This window comes from Desmodus rotundus, chromosome 3 (genome assembly GCF_022682495.2).
Source record: "Desmodus rotundus isolate HL8 chromosome 3, HLdesRot8A.1, whole genome shotgun sequence".
Taxonomy (NCBI): Eukaryota; Metazoa; Chordata; class Mammalia; order Chiroptera; family Phyllostomidae; genus Desmodus; species Desmodus rotundus.
The window spans coordinates 81,333,618-81,359,959 of record NC_071389.1 but is presented as its reverse complement, the minus strand read 5'-3'; the positions used below and the strand labels follow the sequence as shown (position 1 = coordinate 81,359,959).

The following is a 26,342-nucleotide window of genomic DNA, read 5'->3' as shown; positions in this document are numbered from 1 at the left end:
TTCTAGTATATGCCTAGGATCATTCCCCTGTTAGGGCAGGTGCTGGAGGCAACTGATTGATGTTTCTCTCTAACATCGACGTTTCTCTCCTTCTCTTTCTCCCTCCCTTCCCCTTTCTCTGAAAAGATAAATACATAATTTCTTTTTGAAAAAGAAAATGACCTTGGTTAAGGGAAATGCTTGCAGATTTTTAATGTGTAATTCAATTGTTTTTATTTATATACTACTTAACTGGCACTCATCCTATATCAGCCTGCATTCTTGGGGTGGGGGGAGGTCTTCCCTCCTTATCTAAAATGCAGGTTTCTTGAGGGCAAGGATTTATCGAACCCGTACGAACTGTGCGTTCAATGAGTGCTGTTATTTCTGCTACTGATGATTCTAGCCTACTCTGAGCCCACATCAGTAGTTAAAATCCTGCCAACTCAAATCATACCAGGCCCTTTTAAACTTTAATTTCCACTTCTTTTTGGGGGCATTGGCACCAACATTATGGTGCTTTTGCTACAGGGTGCCTAAGTACTGAGGAGGGAAGAGGAGGAGGTTACAAGTTCTCTTTTTGCTTAGAAGAGCCTAACAGTAACATTTGCCAAGCTTCCAAAGGGGAAAGGGACAAACTATGGCTATTATTATATGTGTATGTGATGGAAAGCATGAATCCAAAGGAATTTGGAATGGAGTAATAAGGATGAATATTTTGATTAAATCTGGTAAAGGAATATCTGATCATAGAATCTGGAAAAAACTTGATGTTATAAATGAAGATAGGGTCACGGCAGGGTCTCCAGTGCAACCAAGCATGTACATCAGCACAGTATAAAATGTTCCAGAAACACCCAGTTGTGAATCTGAAAGTTAATAATTTTCATTTGCAATATGATGGATGCAGGGGCAAAACATGGAAAGGAAACTATCACCCTGCATAGGTGTCTATGGGAAAGACCACCTGCCAACCTGAACACCTTCTCTTATCCCTTGTACTTAGAATGGAAGCTCCTGGAAGATAGGGACTTCTGCCTCTACTTACGTCACTGTAGTTCATAGGTAATGAGGCTCCAAGGACAGTTCTGGAGGGTAAATGTAAACACAGACCACAGTTGCTACTTTAGAAAGAGGGAGGTTGGAAGACTGAACACTTTATTGTCAACATTCATGAGTGAGAAGAAAGAGGTGATGTTTGGGGTTGGGGAGGCGATGGAGGAAACATTCCAAAGTGTGCTGCAACTCAGGCTTAGGAATGCGTTTCAATCAGCAAAGGGAGTGAGTTGGGAGCTCAGTCTTCTGATGCACATGGGCAGGGGTGGAAAGGAGATGAAAAAGAGCAAGTGAGGAAAAGGCTCAGGGAGGAACATGAACAATTCCATAGGGATGAAGGGCTTTCTGCTAAGCCCTGAAATACCCAACAAGCGTATGACAATTTTTAAAATTGGACGTTTGCTCACAGCAATATTGAACCGTTTCAGTTTGGTAAAAAAAAATCTGTGGTCAGGGCATCTTTCTTCCAGAATGAGTGTGGCTTGAGAAACAATTCTACAGCTATGCTCTGTAAAGTTTGCCCACTCCAGGGCAAAAGGTCCTTTCTCTGATGACTTCCCAGCTCAAGTGGTTATGACAGCTAACTCTGCTGGGTACTATTCATTTACCTTCTCACCCATTCAAATTAATTGTCCCCCTTTTTTGTGTGCTGTGCCCTGAGAAGCTGATCTTGAGATTAGAGGCTGGAAGCATAGAAATGTTGGGGTATTTCTTCCCTACTCCCTCTCTACTTCTTTGCCTCATCCAGGGTAGTTGCTGTGTCTCTCCACAGACAGCTTTCACTGAGTTCCTGTAACACTACTTCTTCCCCTTCCAGCTTAAGCTAGCAACAGCTTCTCATTGTTGCCGCAACACCCCTGGTTTATTCCCTTAGCCCTGCCTATGCTTCTGTCTCTCCACCATGACCATCTGAAGTGGATTTTGTCTCTTGCCAAAACTGATATCACTGACATTGTGCCAGGCTCTGTTCTTAGTCCTCTGTGTGCGTAGACCTATACAATCCATCCAGCACTTTATTGATGAGGCTGAGGCACAAGAAGTTTCAGACAACTGCTCCAGGTAACACAGTAAGTGGCTGAGTCAAGGTTTGAACCTGGGCATTTAGCTCTAAGTTCTGACCACTTAACCACTGATCCATACTACCTCCCTTCTAGCTTTCATCACTTCCTGGAGCACAGCTAAGCAGGAGAAAGTGGATGCAAAGAGTTCTAATACTAGTTCATATACTAAAGCTTATTGGTTTATTTACGGACACTTGTTCATAGGAAAATCTCTCAGGTCATAATTAACTCTTAGTTTTCATTCTAATAAATTTCAGATTTCCTACCTGAGTGGTTCTCAACCCTGCTTGCACAACAGAATCACCTGTGGTGTTTTAAACTGTCCCAATGTCCAGGCCATGCTCAGAATAATGAAATTAGAACACTGGAAATGGGACACAGGAATGGATGATTTTTTAAACTCCCAGGAGATTTTAGAATGTGGTCAAAAATTGAAAACAGTTGTCCTAGCACACAGTAGTCTTTACTAGAAGGCAAAGATTACAGGTGGACAGGCCTGGTGCTATAAGTAAAGAGTAACAGCTGACAGCCACACAAAGGGAGGGCAAAGAGGAGCTACGGAGAGTTTTTGCTAGAATAAGCTTCTGCCGCGCCCTTGAAAAAAGTCATGATGTGGATTCACTTAATGCCTGGGCAAATTGCTCCTGTGTCTGAGGACAGCTTGCTCTTTTCTATCATTACATTATAATAATTGTCCTGGGTCACTTTTTAAAAAATTATCATTTATTTTTAAAGGCATTAATTAAAAAGCTTGACATACTAAGCAAGTTACAACATACAAATGTGCTCAATAGTGATATTGACAGATTGACTTTTCTGTACTATATGTGACTTTGAGTTTTGTTTAACCACTCGCATTTCCATGTTCAGTTATTCGAACTGATTATTCCCTAGAAACACCTGGCTAATTATTAAGCATGAGTCACATGCACCAATGGCAAATGCAAACGATTGCCACTCAGCCAAGTGTTCATGAAGAAAATGATGAAAACTGTTCACATTGACCAGGGCGTATCAAAATACCCTCCTCCTTGGGAGAGAGCGGCACCTATCAAATAATATTGTAGGAATTACTCCTTAATTAAAATGTGAGCACCTTCCTTCTTTTTGATTTGCTTGAAACCCATGTGCTAACAAGTATGAGAGCCACTCATGTACCAAGAGGTTAACATACTTTCCAAAGCGTCAGGATCATCAAGAAAACCTGGACATATGGGAGGTGGTGGTGGGGTTATTGGTGGTTCAGGAGGAAAAGGAGGCAGCCAGCATGCTAGGAAGCGTGGTGCTGGTGGTGGCAAGCCATTGAATTTTAGACCTGGTTTCCTGGTCCCTGTCCTGATCTTGGCATGGGGGTGGTGGAGGGAGAAAAGAGTTCCACAGAGCAGCTTTTGACTTGATGTTATTTGGTTTATTTCCAGGATACCTGGAAGAATTCTCATTTCCTTCGGATGAAATTTGATTTTGATTTTGATTTTGAAGAGCATTCGGTTTTATGTAATCAGAACAGACTTTAGACTTTGGGGGAAATAGAGCAGACAGATTTTGCTCCTGTTTCCATAGCCAGGGTAAACCACAACAGTTTTCTCTCTTAAAATCGGTTGAAGCTGTGTTCTGAGCAAATGGCAAAACATTTGTCACCAACTTTCCACTGCTTCAAAGGAATTGTGGTATTCTTTTTTTGGCTTTTATGCTCTCTAACAGGTGTTCTTTCAGGCGTGCCTTTTGGTTTATCATAAGCTTCAGAAACGTCACCATTCTTTAGAGCACGCTTAAATGAAGCCCCAGCTTTACTGTAAGTTTTATCAGTGCTGCATCATCTCAAACATCAAAAGTGTCCCTGGCCTGTACCACGTGGAACAGCACCGAGTCCTCCTGCTTAGGGACACGGCCACCACTGCCTCATTTTCCCTCCGGTGAGGCTAATGCCGGATGTGCAAAGTGGGCTGCCTGCCTCCCTGAGTCACTTTAAAAGGTAGAGTTATTGTCAACATACTTTGTTACTCAAGGAAATATACACCTTTTAGAGAGCTTCTCACTCCCAAAGATGACATCATTAAGGTTATTCTTAAATAGGTAAACTTTAGGTGTCTGGAAGACCCACTTAAAATAAGCTACTTCTTATTGATCTATAATAGGTCAAATAAAAGAAATTGTTATATGAAGTAAATGTTTATCAAATGCTCCCACCTGCTGACCTTTAGCAGAAGCTGAGTTCACTGCTCTTGATTCTTGGTCATAGTTGATGTTTAACAATTTTTCAGCCCTAACGTGGGTGATCAGACAAACAGGGTGGTGCCAGTGGCTGCTCTTCTGGGAAATGGTTCCAGCACAAGGAAAACACAAGCTTCAGTATCTAAATGCCAGACACAGCCTCCTGTGGTCACGGCGGGTCATTTCCTTTGGACTGGGGCTGAAATAGTCCAACGGTCTTTTCCGGACAGAAGACCAAACGACTTTGATTTTTTTCTTATGTTTCTCGTGGCTGGTCTTGTTTACATGCTTGCCTGCAAAGAGCTGATGTTGGGATGCGATAATAATGTGTGGGCTGATGAGTGGCTGGCACTGGTCCACTGCAACCTAGCTGTACTTCCTCCCCTCACCGTTAGCTCAGGAGGTGGGGTGTTGACCAAGGGGAAATTTAACAACAGCCATTCCAAGTATAAGCCAAGAACCCCTCTATGCTCACCTGCCTCAGTCCTGCATCTTTGCTTCCACTAACTCCTCCCCTTCCTGCTCTCAATGGGCTCTAGTGCTCTTTTCCATTAGCTCACCCCGAAAAGAAAGATTTCAGCCTAGGTACACAGGAGGATCTTCAGGGTGCGGTTTCCAGGGAAGGTCCTACACAACAGCCTTGCACAGACTCAGCCCCTGTTGAGTTTTTCATCATCGGCACTGTCCACATTTGGGACCATGTTAGTCTTTGCTGTGGGGCTGTCCTGTGCACGTAGGATGTTTAGCAGCATCCCTGGCCTCTGCCCACTAAATGCCAGGAGCAGGCAGGCCCTCCCCCAAGTTGTGACAATGAAATGTCTCCAGACATAGCCAATATCTCCTGGGGGCAAAATTGCCCCTATTTAAGAACCAGTCTACTAAGGAAAAGGCAGTGGAGACCCTAACCATCCATGTCCGTTGGACACTGGGGTTAAGGACTAAACTAAAGTCTCAGCGACTTTCGCTCCAGCACTTGGCTGTGAGATGTGTGGGCTGTTGTCCATTGTGTGTAGTGCTGTTATGAGGATGAGGTAATAGGTCTATTCTGTATGGAACCCTTGGCTTGACTAGGAGATTTCCTGCAGTCAGAGTCGTCCCAAGGTGAAATGAGTGGCCTCAGGAGGGCTGGTCTCCCCTTATGGGGCAGGCTGGATATCTTTTACTTGCTCCTCCAGAACCATCTTCATCCTTTTCTGCCCTGCTCTGTGCCCAGAGTCTCACCTGTAGGGATTGTGTTGATGAGCCGGCTCCCTTGCCTTCTGGCGTCTAGTTGGAGAGAGGTAGGAAGGGAAGCCCTGGCTTCATTTATTCCCCAGGTCCCCTCATCGTGCAAGGTTGCTATAGGCTTACTGTGCCCCTTGACATAGGTCTGAACTCCTGTTGGGTGGCCATCCTTCAGAGTGCTCTGCCACCTTGGGCCCAGGTGTGACAGGAAGGCCTCTCTGGTACTAGCCTGGTTGCTCCATTGCCCTATGGTCTCACTGTGCTCTGCCCTCACTCATAGCTGATTTTGGCTTCAATTCCTCTGAGTTCTTATTAAATTAGGATAATTTGAATATGCCATGTATTTTTTGCCGGGGCCTTGTCTAACACACAGTCGCAGGGATTTTGTATTGAGAATCCACGGATTTTCAAGGTCTCTTCTGACCCCAGGTTCTATGAAGCTATGGGAGGCACAGGTAAGAAATCAAGTCATTGCTCAAACACTGTCTTGAGGAGAGCAAACCTCTCATTTGGCTGAGAGATAACACATATTTATTCACAACCTCCGGTATCTGTATCATTGCTGTGGAGGAAAGGGCACGTTTAGAATGCCAAGTACTCGTACTGCAGACAGTATGGGTTATTAAACCAAGAACCACCCCTTTAATTCCTTCTCTCTCACAGAATCCTGAGCCTTTTCACTCTCAGAATGGCCATGTCCTTTAGAGATTCTGTACCTCAGATCCGAAGTGTGAATGCTGATTTATACCATTCTCCCTGCCAGGATTAGTTTAGGCATGGGTTGGGCCACATTCTGGTTCATTTGAAAGCAAGTTCTACAGGGGGGCTACTGGTGAAGTTTCCTCACTCTTGAAAAGATACACAATGAAAGGCTGTCCCCTTTATCCCACCTCTGGACACTGTGAGAGAATATAACATCTGGAGCTGCCATCTAGCCTTTATGGACATAGCAGAGTCCAAAGATGAAGTCCTTAATAGCATCTTTGAGCCAATGAATTAACCAAACTCACAACTACTCTTCTTCCAGAGTTATATTATGTGACATGATAAACATTCTCATTGTTTAAGCTATTTTTAATTGAGATTTCTGTTACTTTGCCTGTGGCCTGAAGCACTGCAACACGCCATTCCAGGTATTTATTTCACTTAATCTAGTAATAAATTTTAGAGATTAAAAATGCCACCTTAACCTCTCTTATGCCACTTTCACTCATTCCCCCCTTGAAACACTTTTTAAATTTGGCTTCCCTGTTCCCATACTCTCCGGATTTGTCCGCTGCCCCATTGGCTATTCCTTCTCCCTCTTTTCTTGGGTCCTCCTCTTACTGGAACTCTTCTCATTACTAGCAACAGTCACCACATGGGTGACCTCATGCAATCCCATAAATTTCATGCAGACACTGATGATTCCAAACCTAAAACTATAAAACATCCAGAAGAAAATATAGGAGAAAATGTTTTGTCCTTGGGTTAGGCAAAGATTTCTTAGATACCACTCCAAAAGCAAAGTCCATAAAAGAACAAATTAATAAATAGAACTTATCAAAGTTAAAAATGTCTGCTTTTCCAAAGACACTGTTAATAGAATAAAGAGAAGCCAAAGACTGGAAGAAAATATTTATGATTCATGTGTGTATCTGACAAAATAATTGCATCCAGAATAAATTTTAAAAAGTCAATAATAAGAAAAAAAACTAATTTACAAATGGACAAAATATATGAACAGATATATTTTACAAGGCATACAAATGACAAATAAGCACATGGAAAGATGCTCAACATCATTAGTCATTATGGAAATGCAAAGTAAAACCATGATAAAAATACCACAACACACCTATTAGAATGGCTAAAATTAAAAGAAAAATCTGATTATATACCAAGTGTTGGCCAGGATGTGGAGAAACTGGAATTCTCATATGTTGCTGATGGGAATGTAAAATGGTACAACTACTTTGGAACCTGTTTGTTAGTTTCTCAGAAAGTTAGGCATATACCTACACTATGACCTAGTCATCTATTCCTAGGTGTTTACCCAAGAGAAAAGCAAGCACATGTCCATAGAAACTTTTACACAAATTTTCATGGAGCTTTATTACTAATTGTCCCAAACTGGGAATAACCCAAGTATATATCAACAGAAAAATGGATAAATACACTGTGGTCCATCTATACAATGAATTCTACTCAGCAAAAATGAAAAGAAATGAACTATTGATATATGCCACAGCACAGATGAGAACCAAAATAATTATACTGAGTAAAAGAAGCCACAAAACAAAAATATGTACTGTGATTCATTTAAATAAGTTTCCAGAAATTGCAAACTGATATATAATGACAGAAAGTAGATTGATAGTTTCCTGAGGATGGAATGGGAGTAGGAAAGGACAGAAGATGAGATTGTCAAGGTCACGAGGAAACTTTTGGGGGTGATGATTAGGTTCATTATCTTGATTGTGGTGATGCTTTTACAGGTGTATACATATGTCAACATTATAAAAACATATACTTTAAATACATGTAGTTTATGTATGTCAATTATACTCCAAGAAAGCTATTTAAAAACCCCAGTAGTTAACTTCTTTTTTTTAAGCCCTGCAACTTCAAAGCTTCAAAAAATTGGGTAAACACTCAGAATTGTTCCTCTCCACAGAAATCTTTAGTAAAAGGTGAAAGATTTATACAATCTGAAGAGAAACCAGAGTATCCAAGTAGTTAACTTCTATGGACATGGGTTTATATGTGTATGACAGGCTGGCATGAGGGAATAAGAGTATATGAAACTTTTTCCCTAGACATACAGGGGAAACAGATAGATGAACACATACACACATAACACACTAATCAAAAATCTTGTAGAGACTCGGATTAATGCTCTCAAGTTTTTATGCCATATTTTTCATTGCCTTTAACTGTGCTTTCTGTGTACTGTCTTACATATTTCTGAAGTTCTGTAGTAGGGCCTTCTGACTTTACTTTCACCACAACAGGTTTTATGTGAAATCTAAGGCTTCAAGTGAACAAGATTCCAGGCAGAAATCTTGAGGTAGAAAGTGAAGAAGAAACAGGGGTAAGATGCTAACCTATTACCCAGGAGGTGAGAGGTGTCACTTAACCTTTCAGCTCTGGAAACTGAATTTTGTAATGAGCCGTCACTGTATTTATCACCTAACAATTACTGCAACTGGATAAAGTGTGAAAACCCTGGAAAACATTAGCCTGTCAACTACACTGGTATCTTTGATAAAGTTGTGTATGGCAGGGTCCCAGATACAATTGAAAATCAGCACATGGCCTGTTAAAATGGTCTAGTATCTTTCCATCCCTGTGTTCTGCAGACTGCTTCTGGCTTACAATATGACAATTGTTTTGTCAGATCAGTAAAGGCAGTCATGTTATTAGAACATCTTGATCTTGATTTTCTATGTGGTTCAAAATTACATGTGGCTGGTTCAGCGGCAGTTCAGGAAGAGCACAGAGTAAAGGTGGACCTGTTGCTGGGTAACATTACTGCCTGCCCAGCTGTACCCCATAAGGTGGTGTTTAAGTTGAAGAATATACCATGGTATAAGGTCTGTTAGTTTCACAAAAGTGATTTTGTTGGCATGTTTAAGGTGGAACCAGCTCACAGCATCAATATAATTACAGTAATTTAAAATAATAATACAATGGGCAAGTAGACCAGAAAGCTTTGAGGCAGCTCTGTCAATAGGCTCACTATATGAGGAGCCAAATTATCACAAGGTTGCTTGGTGTCTACAGAATAAGTACAAAGGCTTTTACTAGATCTTAGAACATTACTGTCAATGGCTTGAGGCACTCTTACCCACAAGAGGAACAGTCTTGCCAAGTGCTTTGGTTCCCCATATGCTTTGGTGAACACTGCCAAGACAGTCTTTCCTAAATCTTCCAGGTTGATAGGCTCTGCCATCCAGAGAGTCTCTATGACCTTCTGATTCTTTGTATTACTTCCTTGGCTAACCAATTCCTTCTGTTCACATAGCTTTTATCCAAACAGGCACAACATAGCCACTTAGATTTCTGCTCACTAACTTAACAACCACATGTAAATCTTCCTTATTATTTTATCCCCAGATCAACGGGACTGCAGTTTGAGATGCTCCCCCAAACTTCTATTTTATATGTAGATGAATGATTTCTTGGCTTACTTCTTCAACTGGCTAATTATATCCATTCTGTTTTACTAGTTTGCATGCATTTTATATTTAATTTTCCTAGTTTAATTCTGACAGCTAACTTATTTCCCTGTCTTGGAGATACCTACCTGGACTGCCTCCATCCTTTCTGCTCTCCATTCTGACCATTGATTTGAGCCCAAGCTTGGCCGTAAACTAACCTGTGATTCAGTAAAGCCATTAATTTAACTGGCTGCAATATCACCATCAATAAACTGGGCACAATATTCCCTCAACTTGTAAGGATAAAATTTCTTTTAAAGAGGGGGAACAGTGCACACAGAATGAAGAGAATTAGATAGAAAGACCAAAAAATGAAAGCACATATAATTAAATTTTTTGCTATTCTAATGTCTGATCTGTAAATGTATGAAATGCAATATTTTGGGAAAAGGCAGCTAAATAAAGTAATGTAATCTGGCACTGCTGTAAATCCAATTTTTATTATCATTGTTATTTGACTTTATGTGATAAGAAATGTTTAGATTAAATCAACACCTTACTTTTCCAGTGACAGATCTAATCTTTATTTCTTAATCCCTCCCTAGCTGTTATGATGGGAGAAGGGAGACCTCAGGATGTTAAATAGTTTACCTAAAGAGCCTTAAAACTAAGAGAACTACTATGCAGCCTTTAACTACTCAATGTCAGATCTCCAGATTAAAATTTTAAAGTTCAGGGGAAAAAAAATCCATATATATAACCTTTGTAATGATAAAGTCAGACTTTAGAAAAATAGGGATGTAACTAAGTGTTCAATAGACATTGATGTACATGGTCAGAGGTGACGCAAAGTTTTACCCAGATCTGCACATGGGGGTGTTTGCCACTAGTGGAACCCGCCTCTTCAAACGGCTTTCAGAGCCCACAGAGGAGACCATCCTCGTCTGCACCCATTTCCTTATTCTTTATCAGGTATCGTTTTGGAGTCTCTGTTTCTTCTCACATTTGATCTCAACTATAATGAGCACAAGCTTTCGAGATGTGTTTTCTATGAGCCAATGTAATGGCTGCACATCAGGCTGAGATCATTCAAAATTGTTCTCCCTATAAAATTCTGTCTCCACCCTTTCAGCTATCTTCAGAGAATCAAGCGCAAAATACAACCTTAATAGGTGACTTCTGGCTTCTGAACAAAGTATTACAGGGTATTCTGTTTCTATTTTTCTTGACTTTCCACAGAGTAATTTTATATCCCTTAGGAGCCAAGAGGCATTTCCTGTAATTAGGGTTTGCTACTGGCACTTGCTGCTTGAAATATTCATCTGTCCAGCTCTCAGACTGAGAGGACAGCACTGGAACTCTGTGTTTCTGAGCAGGATGGCCATAGTCCTCCTCATCCTGGAACCCTGATTGGAAAGTTCTAGAAACAATGCCCCAACTGTATCTTGAAATTTCTGGAATCAGTAGAAATGCACAAAAGGACTCTTGGCTAGCACGGAACTGAATTGTCACTGATTAGCTGTGTGTAGCTTATGTTCTCTGAGTCTTGGTTGCTTTAATTAAAACAAAAAAATTAAAAGGGATTGAAAGTAAGGGGCACCTAAGGTCTCTCTGAGGCAAACCCTATTAACATCTTTGCACTTCTCTATATTTCTCAGCCTTCTTTGGGCCAGTAGAATGCTCGTGGAAGTGATTGACTCCACTTTTCCTGGCCTGCTCCCTACAACGTCCCATATCCTCTCTCTCTTCTAATCTACACTGATGGGAGTGAAGGACCCTGAGAGGGTGGGGCCACCTGATGGAAGAAAACTAGATCCCTGAGGACAACTGCGCATTGATTGTCACAGGAGTAAGAAATAAACTGTGCTGTACTAAGCCCCCAAGATAATAGGGTTTGCTTGTTACTGCAGATTACTGAAGTCCTACACTAACTCATGTGTTCTTTCAGCTCTAAAATTCTGTTTTAAAGGAATGGCAGAGCATAGGGCAGAGGCAGAAAGAAAGCTGGACACAGGAAGGACGCATGAGATGTAAATCTACTGTTTAATTGGATTTCTTACTCAAAGATGCTTCTCTAAATGAACCAGTATAAAGACCAGGGAGACTCTGGATAGCACTTCCAGGATAGAGGTGCATGTTTCTTTTTAGTGTAACAGTGACTCTGTGCATGTTATAAGGCCCTGATCAAAATTGGAGAAATATTTTTTAAAAAATAGAATAAAGCCCCCATCCCCCTCACCTCCGTGTGGCTCAGTTGGTTGCACATCCTGCAAACCTAAATGTTGCTGGCTCAACATGTCTGGGTTGCAGGTTCAGTCCCCTGTAGGGGGGGCATGTGCGAGAAGCAGCCAATCGATGTCTCTCTCTCATGTTGTTTCCCTCCTTCTTTCTCCCTCCCTCCCCACCTCTCTAAATATATATATAAATCTTTAAAAAATAGAATATAGGCAAATTATGGGACTATGATGAGAGAAATCTCCTTCATCAATGTGAAAACCCAGAATGGGTCTAAAACAAAAAAAGCTCAGATTTCTGCACTTGTGATGTTTGTATGGAGTTGGTAAGTATAGAGCAGCCCTAGGCTTCTCGGTGATTGTAATATAATATTTTTGTTGTGCTTTTTGAAGACATCTTTTCCTGTCACATGGAAAGTGATTAGGTTGGACAGATACTGATGCTTTTGGGAAAATGGACTGTTACTTTCATATTCTTAGTTTAATCCTTTTTTGGAATGGATCCACACAGATAACATTTTCACCTTGACATATTTTTACTGAGTGAAACTACCATTTTCAAGAAATCCCCAAAGCTTCATATTTTAGAATAAATGAGGCCTCTCTGTGGGAAAAGAAAGCCACAGAAGACAATGGGAAACCACATAGCCCATGTTAAATCAGGAAGACGTCTGGTATGATGTGAAAGCCCATCTATGCTCAAGGCTCAGTTTCTGTGCTCCAGCCCCTTTTCACTTTCTGGACCTTGGTCAGTGTCTTTCTGACAGTATAATTTCTACAATGCAGCTGGGCTTTGGGACCCATAATCAAACGCAGAAAGCCTTCAGCAGTCCCATCCAGGCAGCTCGATTTTACTTGGTTTAAATGAGAAAGTTAAATCTCCATCCAGACGTGCCTCTGTGCAGGCCCGATGAGTCTCACACCTGCAGGACATTTCATCTTTGAGCGTGCTTTCCATTTTCCAGAGAAGCTCAGGGGATCCACTCCCCTCAAAAAATTCCTGTCTGCCCTAAATTACCTTGTAGTTATAGATTATACCTCAATAAAACTACATCTTAAAAAGGAGAATCGGTTTGACTCTTTACCTGCCATAATTTATGTACATTTTAGTTTTGGGATACAGAGTATTTATGCAAGGGAGGGAGGTCTTTGCGCTGTGATTGATCTATCCACATCAGCAGAACAGATGACAAGGCAGGGGAGTGGGAGTGACCTCTGGCATCTTCTGAGCACTTAACTCCCATTCTTACTGAGATCACATTCACAGCCTTGAGCTGGGGCCTTAAGATTTTCTGGGGATCAGAAACCCTTGTGGAGCTTGCTAAACCTGTGTGTTCTTGGTTTTCACCCTAGGTCCTTTGAATTAGATTCACTGTGAGGAAGGTCAAGGAATCTATATTTTAATAATCTTTACAGGTAATTCTGATCACATGAGAATTTGAGAAATATTCTCCAAGTCAGGAGATCAAACCACTATTTCTGGGTTGTAATCAATTATCGCCAATTAACCATTTGCTAGAAGAAAGGGAAAGGAACTAATTCTTGTTGGATGCCTTTTTGTGTGTGTCCAGCATTGTACCAGACACTCCAAGTATGTATTTTTTATTTAAATCTTGCTATAGTCCAACAAAGTTGGTATTATTATCCTCACCTTTTAGAGGAGAAAATGTAGGTTCAGAGAGTATAAGAAATATTAATACATTGTGGGGCAGAGATTTGAACCCATGTCTTTTTTGGTTCCAAAGAGCGTACTTTTTCTGGTAAGCCATACTCACTGACCATCTTGTTGGGCATTTTCTATGTGTCCAGCATGGACCAAATATTTAAGGGTTTATAATAGGTCACCCTTTGACCTACTGAGAGATATTATGAGAGATTTCTTAAGAAGATAATGGTAAGCCCTTCCATTCTCTTGGGGAACTCCTGTTATGGACACTACAGTGTGCTGATCAGAGGCCCTGTTTCGTCTCAATTATTCTGTCAGCTCCTGAAAACTTAGCGACTGGCAGCTCTCAACTGGATTCTCACCTGAGAAGGTCCTCAGCTGAAGAGAACCTCTTACTGCACATCATGTCTCCTCACTGGGACAGCCCACATCCTATGTCTGGTTTGGGCACGGGTATAAGAGCCCAGACCCTTTGCTTCAATTCCAGACCACTCTGATGGATTACCCCAGCATCAGAGGGCCCATGTAGTCAGCCAGGGCCTGTATTATAACTGTACCATAGCCCACCTTTCCATCTGCCTAATCCCGTGTCCTTTACTGCCTATGGATGTTTCCAAGAGTGTTCCCCACAAACCTCCTGCATCCAAATCTCCATCCCTCCAGAGTTCACTTCATTAACCTGTGATGTTGTCAAATTTTTCTTGTGAATAAGTTATGCTTATGTTTAGGCAGTGCTATGGGCTGAATTATGTCCCCATGCACCCCTTCCCACCCCCCATTCATATGCTGAAATCTTAACTCCCAATATCTCAGAATGTGACTGTACTTAGAGATAAGGTCTTTAAAGAAGTGATTATGGTTAAGTAAGATTATTAGCGTATACCCTAACCCAGTATGACTGGTGTCCTTAAAAGGAGATTAGGACACAAGCACACACATAGCAAAGGCCATGTGAGGACACAGTGAGAAGGAAGCCATCGGCAAGCCAAGGAGTGAGGCCTCAGAAAAAACTGAACTTGCTGACACCTTGGTCTTGAACTTTCAGCCCTAGAACTGTGAGAAAGTTCATTTCTGTTGTTTAAGTCACCTAGTCTGTGGCACTTTGCTAGGGCAGGCTGATCAAACTCATAAAGGTATTATAGGTTAGAGCTACTTCTTCATTTCAGTCCCTATTCTTTCATCTTTACTCTCACAGGACAATCTAGAAATATAAACAGGTTAAATCATCATTTAGGTATAAGGAAGTAAAGTAATAATTCTCAGTAGGTAGAGTCATCATATTGCATTAAATATGTCAGAAAAATCATATATTTTAAAAGGCAAAAAAAGAATATATGAATTATTCCACATTATTCACATCTTCTTTTTAGGACATTTATTATAGACCTATGGCAGGTGTAAATACACAGTCTGACAGCTATTTTGGACAAGAGGTGAACTTGTATTTAATGGGAGAAAAGGACACAATTTCCAAGTTCTGTCAGTCAATACTTTCTGGCCCTCTGTGAGGCAGTAGTTCAGTCTGGCTTTTTTAATTTAGATTAACCACAACAGACTGTGTTCAACTGCCAGTTTCCTGCCTTAGTATAAAAGGAGAGAGTAAGGAATGCCAAAAAAAAAAAAAAGTTTTACAGTTTCAAAGATTTTTCTTTCAGTTTTTCCATTTTTCTGAGCCAGCCCCTTTATCATCCCCAGTGGTGCATTGGGAATTGTAAACTACCAGCTTTTTAAAAAATGAAACAAGACCAAACTGCCCTGATGTGTAGTCTGCAAATTCCTGTGGCGTGAGTACCTCCACTATGGCCGTTTTCATACTACCTAGGTGAACTCACTGAGAAGCAGGAGCGCAGTTGGCTGGGGAACTGGAACTAGCTGCCTCCACACCACTGATTGATGCAGAAAGGCAGAAGAAGGCTGCACGGGGCCGGCCTCCCTGCAGCTCTCAGATGGCTCTCCAGGTGTGAGCACAGGCTCTCAGCAGTATTTGCACAGTTACCTCAGGACTGGCTGTCATTTGCTGAGGTTTATTTTTATTTTTATTTTTATTTTTATTTTTTGTTAAGGGGCTCGCTTTTAAGAGTGTTTATAAGGTTAGCACAGGTTTCTTCAGAAGATTTTGCTGGCCATGCCCTCATGGTATATTCACTGTTGCTGCTGGAACCAAAAAATCCCAGCATCAGGGAGCTCAGGGGAGCAACCAAGTCTAGCCTGAGCCAGATACCTGCAGCCCCATTCTCTCACCAGTCCTTTCCTCACACTCCATTTCTCCCATCTTCCCTCTTTAGTCATTTTTTTTACTGCACAGACTTTACTTTTTCTGTGCTGTAGAACTCTGGGTTTCACTGAATCCTCTATTGAGAGCTTATGCTCAATGAATGTGCCAAAGCACAGCTCTAAGCAACTTGCCCACTCAGCCCTATTTTATAGATGAAGGAACTGAGGCACAGAGACGTTAAATAACTTGTTCAAGGTCATACTACTCGTTAGTGTCCAGGCCGGAGTTCAAATCAGGCAGTGTAGCTTTAGGTCCATATTTTTAACTAGCATACTGCCCCCAATAAAAGAGCAGGAATGTATCCTTAGGAACATTGATGACAAGGAATGTATGCTCTTTTTATTAGGTGAGACTAATAATCTTCAAATATTTACATTCTACTTAGTCTAGCATGAAGTTACAAGTGTGTGTGTATAGAGTATTCAAATAAAGTTCAATGATGAAAAAACCCCAGAAGTGATGGAATTAGTGATCTCAAAGAACACTTGGACTCTGAACACAGATAATTATAAAGCAAATTAAAGATTTTAGGTGCTAGAATTGTCTGTTTTTCAGCGCTAGAATACCAAAAGTTGAGAATCAACATGTATTTATAACAATAACACAGTGTTTATGTTCATTGCAGGGACTCATGTGGAATGAAATACTGGCTTGCTTGATAGAACACTGTGATTCCTTCTTGTCCCATCCCCTTCCCCACTCCTCTCTTTTTCTGTCTCTATTTAATAAAACTGGCTGAGTAGGTACTGAAAAATGAAAATAGATGATTTTCATTTCACTCTTCATTAAGAAATTAATATTCATGCTAAGGAATCACAAATAAATGTAATTTGTTCCAGTTCAGATTTGTGATTATTTTTGGTTGAATCCTCCGAAGTGTCTGCTTCTGTGACAGATTTTTGTCATAGAATTCTAGGGCTAAGAGGGATTTTTAAGAGGTCATCATTTTACTTTAAAACATCATGGTAATATGGAAATCTAATTGGTTTTTAAAGACTTCCACAGAAATTCCTCGAATACTTATCAAATTGTTTAAAAGAAAAATTTGTCATTTTATTTAACTTACAGCCATCCCCTCCAAGTGAAACCAGGCCATCTTTGGAATGATGTGACAGTCCCATACTTCCTTGTTTGTGTTGGTAGTTAGTTCTCCATGGGACACAGATGACTAATTAATGATCTGACACAATAAGGAATTAACCTTTTTTCTTCTGAGCACATGTTACTTTATGTGCCTTTTCTCTCCATTCTCAGGATAATCCTCCATGACCATTTCATAAATTTGGAAACAGATTCAAAAGGGTCAAGTGGCTGACTCTCCATCACTTTCCTGGTAAGTGTCCAAGTGAGGACAGAAATCCAGGTCTGCCTGACCCTGTGCCGCCGTGCCGTGCCGTGCTGCCTGCCTCCCTTAGAAGTCAATTAATAGGTGCAGTTACATGTCACTTCTACTTAATTTTCACAAAAGCATTAGAGAGCCTTAGTTACACAGGAGAATTGACCGTGTTTAACCCTCACCACCACCCAAGACAAGATGAGTCTTTCTGGAATGGTTGAATGGCAGGGGGATGGTTTGAAAGGTAACTGGCTGAAAGGGAGGGAATGGAGGCACGAGAGAACTGGCTGATCCATCGCCGAGGGGATCAGCCTCTGAGTAGTTTAGTGGGTATAACGTCCAGACTGGCTTGGGCACTAGTTATACTAAGAAGAACGTTCCAGCTGTGTATCAGAAGACTGCTTCCCCAGAGATTTCTGAATGGGAGAAGATTTCCTGTGGGCACAGTGTATCCATGTAAAAAGATTCACCTGCCCTGACTGGTGTGGTTCTGTTGGTTGGGGGTCATGCCACAAAATGAAAGGTTGCCGGTTGGATTCCTGGTCAGGGCACACGCCTGTGTTGCAGGTTTGGTCCCTAGTTCAGGCACATGTGAGAGGCAATGAATCTATGTTTCTCTCCCTGTCTTTCTCCTTCCCTTCCCCTCTCTCTAAAACTAAATGAATAAAATCTTTAATAAAAAAGATTCACTTAACAGAGCAAAAACTCGTGGCCTAAAAACAACCTTTTGATTTCAAATATTAGTTGCAAACCTGGATGAGAATGGAATGCCATTTGTATTATTGTTTCGATGGAACTAGTATGAATTGAATTGGACAAAAGGCAATCACACCAGAAGTATGCTTTTTTCATTACTACTCACCCTTGCCCACATTTTCCCAGGTGATTTTCTCTTTTAAGCCAAAGAATGTTGGAGCTCTGAAACTTGAAAAGGACAAGTCCAGTGTTTTAGTCTGCTGACCAGTTTCTTCCTTTTCATAACTCTAAAGACTACACGGTGTCCTCATGCCTGCGTATGATATTACAGAATTCACAGCTTCCTGAATCTGAAAAAAAAAGTTAAAATCATGAAAATGGGTAAACTCTAGGGAAGGCTGAGACACTTTTCATCACTTAAGGATTGCATCACAGCAGTTGGAAAAGGCAAATCCATATTCTCATGAAAATAACCCATTATTCATTCATTCATTCATTCATTCATTCATCCATGCAATCAAAGACAGCAGTTATGGAGCTTCTACTGTGCATTAGCTGGAACTTTAAGGACATATAAAATATGGGCCTCTTCTCAAGGAACCCACACTTTAGTGGGGAGAACCAACAAATGCTATAAAATGTCACAGGCACTCTGGTGGAATATGAAGTGGGTCTGGTGAAGGCACAAACAAGGGAGAAGGAAAACTTTGGGAGGAGTCTGGAGTGACGTTTGCCAGGTCTTTGTTATTTGGGCAGATTGGGAGAAGTGAGTGACCCTCCGTTGTCTGTAATCCACAACTTCCATCCTGTGATTGATTTAACTTTCTCCACTCCTCCACCCTACTGCCTCATTATTTCCCTTTAAACTAATCAAATACGGTGCTACTTGTATCATTCTGAAGCCTCCCAACATGTCTGATTCTACCTCTCAGTGGCCGTTTGTGAAGGTCTCTAGAGCTCTATGCTTTTCTCATTTCCTGGAAATGTTTTGGCAATGTGGCTTTTGCACAGCTTAGATGCAAAGGCCAGATTTTGGTTTTTGGGGGGGAAGAATAGAATTGACTGGGCTTTTGGTTGGTTAGTATGGGCTAGTTTTTCACTTCTCTTTCATCGTCTCGCAGCCATAAAGTTCAGTTTGGGGATGGTATGTGTGTGTGCCTCTGTGTATATCTGTATGAATCTTTGTTGACATATATATTCTTAGAAAAACCCTGACACTTAACCCATACGGAGCACACGGAAGTCTTTTGGAGGAGCAGGAAGCTGGACATTTGTAAAAGGAAAACATTTTTCCTATCAAGAATGAAAAAATTCCCAACTAAATAATGTTTTAAAATGTGGAACAGAGGGTGGGAGGAGAAGGTGGATGGCCCTGCGGTCTGGGGGCCATTTCTCCTTGTGTCACGTGTTCCAGTGAGAAGCTCTAAGCAGTGCAAGAAGTCTGAGGTCCAGTCTGGCCTTCTAGTTTGCCATGAAGATATATTTGCCAAGGTAGGAGGGTAGAATATCTTTTATTCAATAGTTGGTCAGTTAAATTTACAACTTCAAATATTTAGGCCTATGATATGAATTTCTCCACTTAAGCCCCACAACTGTTAAGGGTGAGCTTGCCCAAAGGTAACTGTCCTGTTATGAAAATCCTCTTTGTGCCTTTCTTTATACTTGACCCACTTAAGTCTACATTCCTGTACACTACAATCAATGTACGGTTTTTGAACTCTGAATAAACAGATCATACAGTATATATTCTTTTAACTTGGCTTCTTCTGCTCAGCATTATGTATATGAAATTCAGCTATGCTGTTGCCTACAGCTTTAGCCTATAATTTTCACTGCTGTATAGTATTGTATTGTATGAATATTCATCCATTTGAATGCTGATGAACAATCGAGTTGTCTCCAGTATCAGGCCATTTGACTAATACTGCTCAGTAGATCTTCTATCTATTTTTGTTGTGCATATACATAGGATCAGAGTGGCTGGGTGATAGATAAGCACATCTTCAACTCTAATGGAAAATACCAAACTGTTTCCCAAAGTGGTTGTACTAATTTATATTCTCACCAGCAGGGTATGAGAGTCCCCATTGCTCTTGAAAGTGGTATTTTTCTTAGTTTTAATCAGTCTGTGCTAGGAATATTTTAAATATACTACTAAAATTTTTCTTTTTTAAAATTTCTATTGTTTGCATTTTAAGATACCAAAATGATTCTACTAAGGACAACTTGGAGTCCTAAGTTGTCTGCTAATAGCATCAGTAGAGGCATATATAATGACAACATTTTTATTTTAAATTTGGGAGCTAAGGGAAAATCTGTAGCCTTGGAAGATTCACAATAATAAAATCCAAATAAACAGGGCTGGTCCTTACATTTGAAAAGGACTCACAGATTAGCAGACTGACCGAGGGGGTGAACCGACATACCAAATATGAATTTGCTATTGAGTTCCTTTCATAGGGGTACAAATGTCCTCAGAACTTGCTCTGAAAGTTGGGGCAACACTGAGTACAATTTGCTGTGTTACCCAGCTGGAATGAGTCAGGACCACCTTAGAGTAGCAAGATCAGCTGGGGGAGCCCATCAGTTTGCAACTCATTAACATGCCACATCTGGTAACATCTGTTTTTCCAGGAGGCAGCAATAACCACGTGCTCTGGTCAACAGAAAACAAAGTGCATACTCCAGCCTCTTCAGCAGAAATAGTCACAGCCTCCTCACCTCACACTTCCTTCTCCACCTACTTGGGCCCCTGCGCTTTCTTCCTCTTACTAATATCCTCAACCTCCTTGCCACTTTCTCCTTATAGTGCAGTCTCCTAGACAAAGCCCAGCCCTAGATGAACTCAATTGTTTACTTTCTCTACTTCAATCGCCCAGCTGTTGAGCATTGCTGGAAAAACCACACACCCTGCAGATGGTGCCACTATAAACTTATGGTCACCAATGCCTTCTGGGCCCTTATTACTGCCAGGCAGCCCTTGTCTGTTCCCCTGGTCACCTCACCCTCCCATTCTCCCATTTTTCTATTACCATGATCATAGGTCCTCTTTTGTAATGATGCATTGGGTGCCTAATCTAGACACAGCTGGCTGTTGTCTGTTATGCACAGGGCTATTTCAGACTTCCTCTGCTCTGCTCAAGTCTCTGGTTTTATTGCCTGCCCCTTTAATGAGCCCCAATCCCAAACTCCACTGTCAGCCTCAATAGGCAAGCTCTCCCCCTGCTTCATGAAGAAAGCTGGCACCATCTGAAAGGAATGTTCTCGGCTTCCCTCCTCTAAATCTGCAGATTTACTTTGCATCCATATTCATCCCATTTTCTTCCCTGCTTCCTTACAACAGTAAAGGAAGTGTCTCCTCTAGGGCTCAGTCGAATTCCTCTACCTGGTTACAGTGCCTTTTCAGGGATGTCTCTCTACATACCCTGTCTCCTGACTTCCTCTTAGCACTGGTCAAATAGACTCACATCTTCCCCTTAAGAACCTGGTGTCAGGGGCTTTCTTGGCTTGATCAAGATCTTTATCCCAGCAGGGCAGGAAGCAGTGCTACCGGTTGAATTGTATACCCCCAAAAATCACATGTTGAAGTCCTAACCCCCAATATCTCAGAATGTGACCTTATTGGAAACAGGGTTGCAGGTGTGATCGGTTAAAATGAGGTCACATTCTCTTTGTGTCTCAGTTTCCTCACTGGAGACATGAGGAGGAGTTGGGTTGTTATTTTTGCGGCATGCAGTTCCCAAATCTGTGGGAGCAGAGGTGGCAGGATGGGGGAGGAAGATTAGAAGAAAGCAGTCAGAGCCCTTCACCTCTCCTCTGACCAAAGCAGCTCCAGTCTGAACTGTTTTATATTCTGCAACTCTTGGTAAAAGCTGGCATTAAAAAGTGTTTCATCTTTTAAAAAATAAAGTAAAAAATTTAAATCTCCTGACTTAGGTGATATTTCAGACCTTTTCCAACTGTCATAGACTATGATTATAGAAGGTTTTACGAGTTAAAGCATATGGATTTGATGAACATATAGCACAGATTTTCCTCACAAAAACCTGACGTAATAAAATTTATTTCTTTTCAGTGAAGGAAATTTGTTAAGGACTTACTAATGCAATTTAATTTTAAATGTTTTAAAGACGCTTATATAAAACACTCGCAAATTAGAAAAGCAATCTTTTTTGGACCATATGTTGGAATTTGGGGTTTAAAACATGCTCACTGTCCACAGGGGACTCTGAGACCCATGTGCAAGCAAGCACTGTGCGCAAATAAGAGCCTTAGGTGACAAGCACTGGTATGATGGGGACAGATGCCAAATGCCACTGGTTTGAACAGTCAATGAAAAATTTCAGACACTTGAGTGTAGACTTCTCTGTCCAGAAAGTTTACTATAAAGAAAAAAAGAGAAATGGGAAGCAGGAGTGATAACATGAGTACTCGTGCATGCTTAGGCCCACCCAATTCTCCTTCTTTGTTTCCCTATGATCCAGCTTAGTATCTGGTACACAGTTGGCGCTCAGTAAATGCTTACTGAATGAGGATATATGAAAAAGTAGATTCCTTTTTTTTTAATCCTCACCCAAGGACATACTTATTGACTTTAGAGAGAAGGGAAGGGAGGGAGAGAGAGAGTGAGAGAAACATGGATGCGAAAGGGAACGTCTATTGGTTGCCTCTCACATGTGCCCTCACTGGTGACCTAACCTGCACCTAGGTATGTGCCTTGAGCTGGAAGCAAACCTGCAACCTTTCTGGTTTATGGGATGACACTCCAACCAACTGAGCCACACTGCCCAGGTCTGAAGTAGACTCTTTACGTGGTTCTCTGTGAGAATTCTTGGTGAGAGGAAAGGAAAAAGAACTTCTTTCTCAAGGAAGGGTGGGGTGGGGTGGGATCCAGAAATAGATTAGAAGGACAGTGCTCCTGACATAGCCACAGGTGAAAATGGCAAGGCTTCTTTCTGCCTGGGAAGCCATGGCAAAAATGCTACTTAATTAAAAGGCACAGGAGCTAAGTATTTATCCATCATAAACATTATATTAATAAATTGAATCCATCTGTCTGGTAACTTTTTTAAACACCTGGGTAGTGTCCTGAGGGAATGGAGTCTGACCTGGGTGAGACTTATGGGAAAAAGTGTCAGAAAGACCCTCCTCAAGGGGCTGGACAATGTTGCCCCGGAGGAAGATACCAAGAGAAGGCAAAGCAGAGCCCTGGGCTGAAACCAGTTGGGTATCCTTCATGGTTCTGTCTAAGGGCAATCGTGGACCTGGGACTAGAGCACACTGGCTGTTCACTGTCTGGCCACTGTCAGTACCGGAAATAGAGGCCTTTTGAAACGGAACACTTACTGACTTGTCTTCCCTAGTAATTTCACTTCCCTAGGTGGTGGAGCCTTGCTAAGATGTTGCCTGCCAGAGGCTGATGGAGCCCTTCTGCCACAATGGGATTCGCACAGTTTATTTTGGTAGGTAACTAAGACAAAGAGACAGAGTTAATTAAACCTTTCATAAAACAGTCCATCAGCCACCTGCTTGCACAGCAAAAAGTCAGATATTTTGCTGCTTTTTGGCACAAATATTGTGTTTTCAGCCCTCTCTAGGGCCCCATTCAGGATTCTAACCAGGCTACCTGTGAATACTTCCTCTTACTTATGGTATATATCTTTTCCATTTGTGTAAAAACAGTAAATAAATACCAGTGATCTCATCAGGCCATGACAAAGAAGAATTTGTTGGGGATTTAGTGCCCTAATGCACTGGACACACTTGAATTTGGCTAACCAGTCAAATTAGGTAGTTTGGCTCAACTTAACCAGTTTAAATGTCGTTGGCATATTGTTTTTCAAATACCTTTGTTTTTTTCAGAATGATCCCAAGAGGGGATTGGTTTTAACTGAATTGGAACTTTTCAGGTATGTTTTAAAGATCTACAAAACAAGCCTTTCCTTTGTTTTAAAGGGGCAGGACTCAGAAAAGAGTGAGATGAAAAGGACTGTCTGTCATTTCATCTAGGCGCACATCTCAACGTGCACCCTAGGGGCATAGCAACAAAATAATTCATGTTTTAAATTTTTCCACAGACAGCAAGATATTCCAAAGTACAGCCAAAACCCCAACCAGGAAAAGCGGCAAGGCAAAGGCAATGATCATGAAATAAATGAGGGTGGAAGTCCTTTAAACCCTTTCGTACTTAGGTAATGCCTTGCTAAGTGCACAGCCCTGATTCTTTGCCAGTAAATTTTTAGGAATCTCTTGGCAAAAGAGAAGACGTTGTTTGCCACACCTTCTACTCCTATAGAGTTTTTGGATGATGACTATTTACAGTGACTTTCATCTGCCTCCTTCATCCATCTGGTATTTCTTTGTATTTCTTCTTCTCTCCTAGGCTCTGACTCATCTCTGCCCAGACTTTTGGGTTTCCTTAAGACCCTGCTTCTCCAGACGTGGTGCCCCACCCAGGTAACTCAGCTTGCTGTTGTCCATGAAGAAAGGAAGGCTTAGGTGCCCAGTCTCAGAGAATGCGATGATTCACTCACTCATCCAAGTCAGAAATGGAGAGATTTCCCTTAGTGCTTCCTTTATTCGCCCTCTCCACATCTAAGCAGTAATGGGATCTTGTCATTTCTAGTTCCTTAGGGTCTCCAGCTACCTCCCTTCCTTTCCCATCTCTGCCTCTCAGTTGCCACTCCTAGCCTATTGTCTCCCTCCTGGACTATTGAATTATCTTTATTCTGCATTCTTAAGGCAGTGAGGAACAATGAAAAGTTTTAACAGGGATGAAACTTGCTAACATTTCCTTGTCATAAATACAATAAATCTAGTAGATGAATTGGAAAGGCTGCTGGAGTGAAGGTGGAAAGAAATCTACGACAACACTGTGCTAGCATCCAGCTGAGAAATGAGGAGGGCCCAGATTAAGCCCCGAAAAGAGGGGAAGTGTATATTTAGCAAGTAGAATGGATAGAGCATAATAACTGGAATTAGAAGGTGAGAGAGGGGGAGAGCTTGTAATAAATGTCTCCCAGGTGGAAAGTTAGGAGATTGGGTACATGATAGTATGATTGTGAGAGAGAGGAAATTAAGAATCAAGTCTGTGAGGAAATGATGAATTTAGTGTGACATGGTAAGCTCCAGTTTCATGTGAGGAATGTCATGTGGGGAGAGAATCCATAAACAGTTTATATATACAAGTCTGGGATCTAAAGAAAAGTGAACATTGAAGATACAAATTTTGGAGTCATAAGGTTATAGTTTAAAGCAAGGGAATATATGGCATTGGATGGACAGAGCGTATAAAACAAGAAAGAGAGAGGGCGGGCCCCTGGGTGATAGCACCCCTAAGGAGCACACAGAGGAAAAGGGGCAGGAGAGGTAGAAGAAAATTCAGGGTGCTGTGCTGTTAACAGAGAACAAGAGAGGAAAGAATTTAAGTTAGATTATGAATGTTCTTAAGGAAATAAATTTCACTGGATTGATGGGGACAGATGCCAAATGCCACTGGTTTGAACAGTCAATGAAAAATTTCAGACACTGAGTGTAGACTTCTCTGTCCAGAGACTTTACTATAAAGAAAAAAAGAGAAATGGGAAACAGGAGTGATAACATGAGAGTTCATGTTCTTAGGCTCACCCAGTAGTAGTGGCCAGTGCACAGAGAATAGAGAGGCAACTTTGGTGTCAAATTCACTGGGCCTTTGGGTGCCCACGTATTTGGTCAAACACTATTCTGGGTGTTCCTTTGAGAATGTTTTTGGATTCAATTAACATTTAAATGAGTAGAACAAGTAAAGCAGACTGTCCTCCCTCTTGTTGGTGGGCTCTATCCAATTAGTCAAAGGACTGAATAAAACAAAAAGGCTGATTCTCCCTGCATAAGAGAGAATTTCTACTGCCCAAATGTCCAAAAACATTGGATTTTTCTGCATTTAGACTTAAGTGAGACATTGGCTTTCCCTGGACCTGCCAGCTTTCAGAAGTGTTTCAGTTGACACCATTGGTTCTCCTGGTTCTCAGGCCCTCTGACTTGGACTAGAACTAGATCATTGGCTCTTCTGGATCTCCAGCCTGCCAACTCACTCTGTAGATCTTAGGACTTGCTATCTCCATAATTACATAAGCCAGAACTTATAAATAAACCATATGTATGCTATTGCTTCTGTTTCTATGGAGAACTCTAATATAGCACACAATGCAAAAAATAAAAGGAAATAAGGAAGGAAGAGAGAATGGGGGAAAAGAAAATAGGATGAAAGAGGTCCCTGAGAGCCTATGTGCTGTGAAAATGTAGAAAGAAGGAGGGTGCCTGTTTAGATCTGTAATCTCTGATGACATTGATGACTCATTAATGTGACGTAATTAAAATTAGCCTTTAGGCATTGTGTTCTTAGAGTTCCTTGTCTTTTAGAAGCAGGACTTCCTAGCTTGGCTTGTTTTCTTGTTACTTAGGACCTGTTGCTAGCATAAGGT

General features: G+C 41.3%; 1 protein-coding gene, 1 non-coding gene and 1 pseudogene across 5 annotated transcripts in view; all 3 read right to left on the bottom strand.

Moving 5' to 3' along the window:
* NEDD9 (neural precursor cell expressed, developmentally down-regulated 9) overlaps positions 1–26,342 on the bottom strand; it is a 177,340-nt gene that overhangs the window by 96,225 nt on the left and 54,773 nt on the right. For all 3 annotated transcript variants that reach the window (XM_045199443.3, XM_045199445.3, XM_045199444.3), the window contains one exon: positions 18,047–18,230. In XM_045199443.3, coding sequence (XP_045055378.1) covers positions 18,047–18,058 — 12 coding nt within the window. In that variant the 5' untranslated portion in view covers positions 18,059–18,230. The remainder of the gene's footprint in view (positions 1–18,046; positions 18,231–26,342) is intronic.
* On the bottom strand, positions 3,177–10,611 carry LOC112309239 (survival of motor neuron protein pseudogene; annotated as a pseudogene). Its single transcript, XR_008426416.1, has 2 exons — positions 10,532–10,611; positions 3,177–3,990 (listed from the first exon to the last, which is right to left on the bottom strand). The product of XR_008426416.1 is annotated as a survival of motor neuron protein pseudogene (transcript).
* On the bottom strand, positions 8,126–8,241 carry LOC112309450 (U5 spliceosomal RNA). The gene has a single exon (XR_002975246.1). It is a non-coding gene; the product is annotated as a U5 spliceosomal RNA (small nuclear RNA).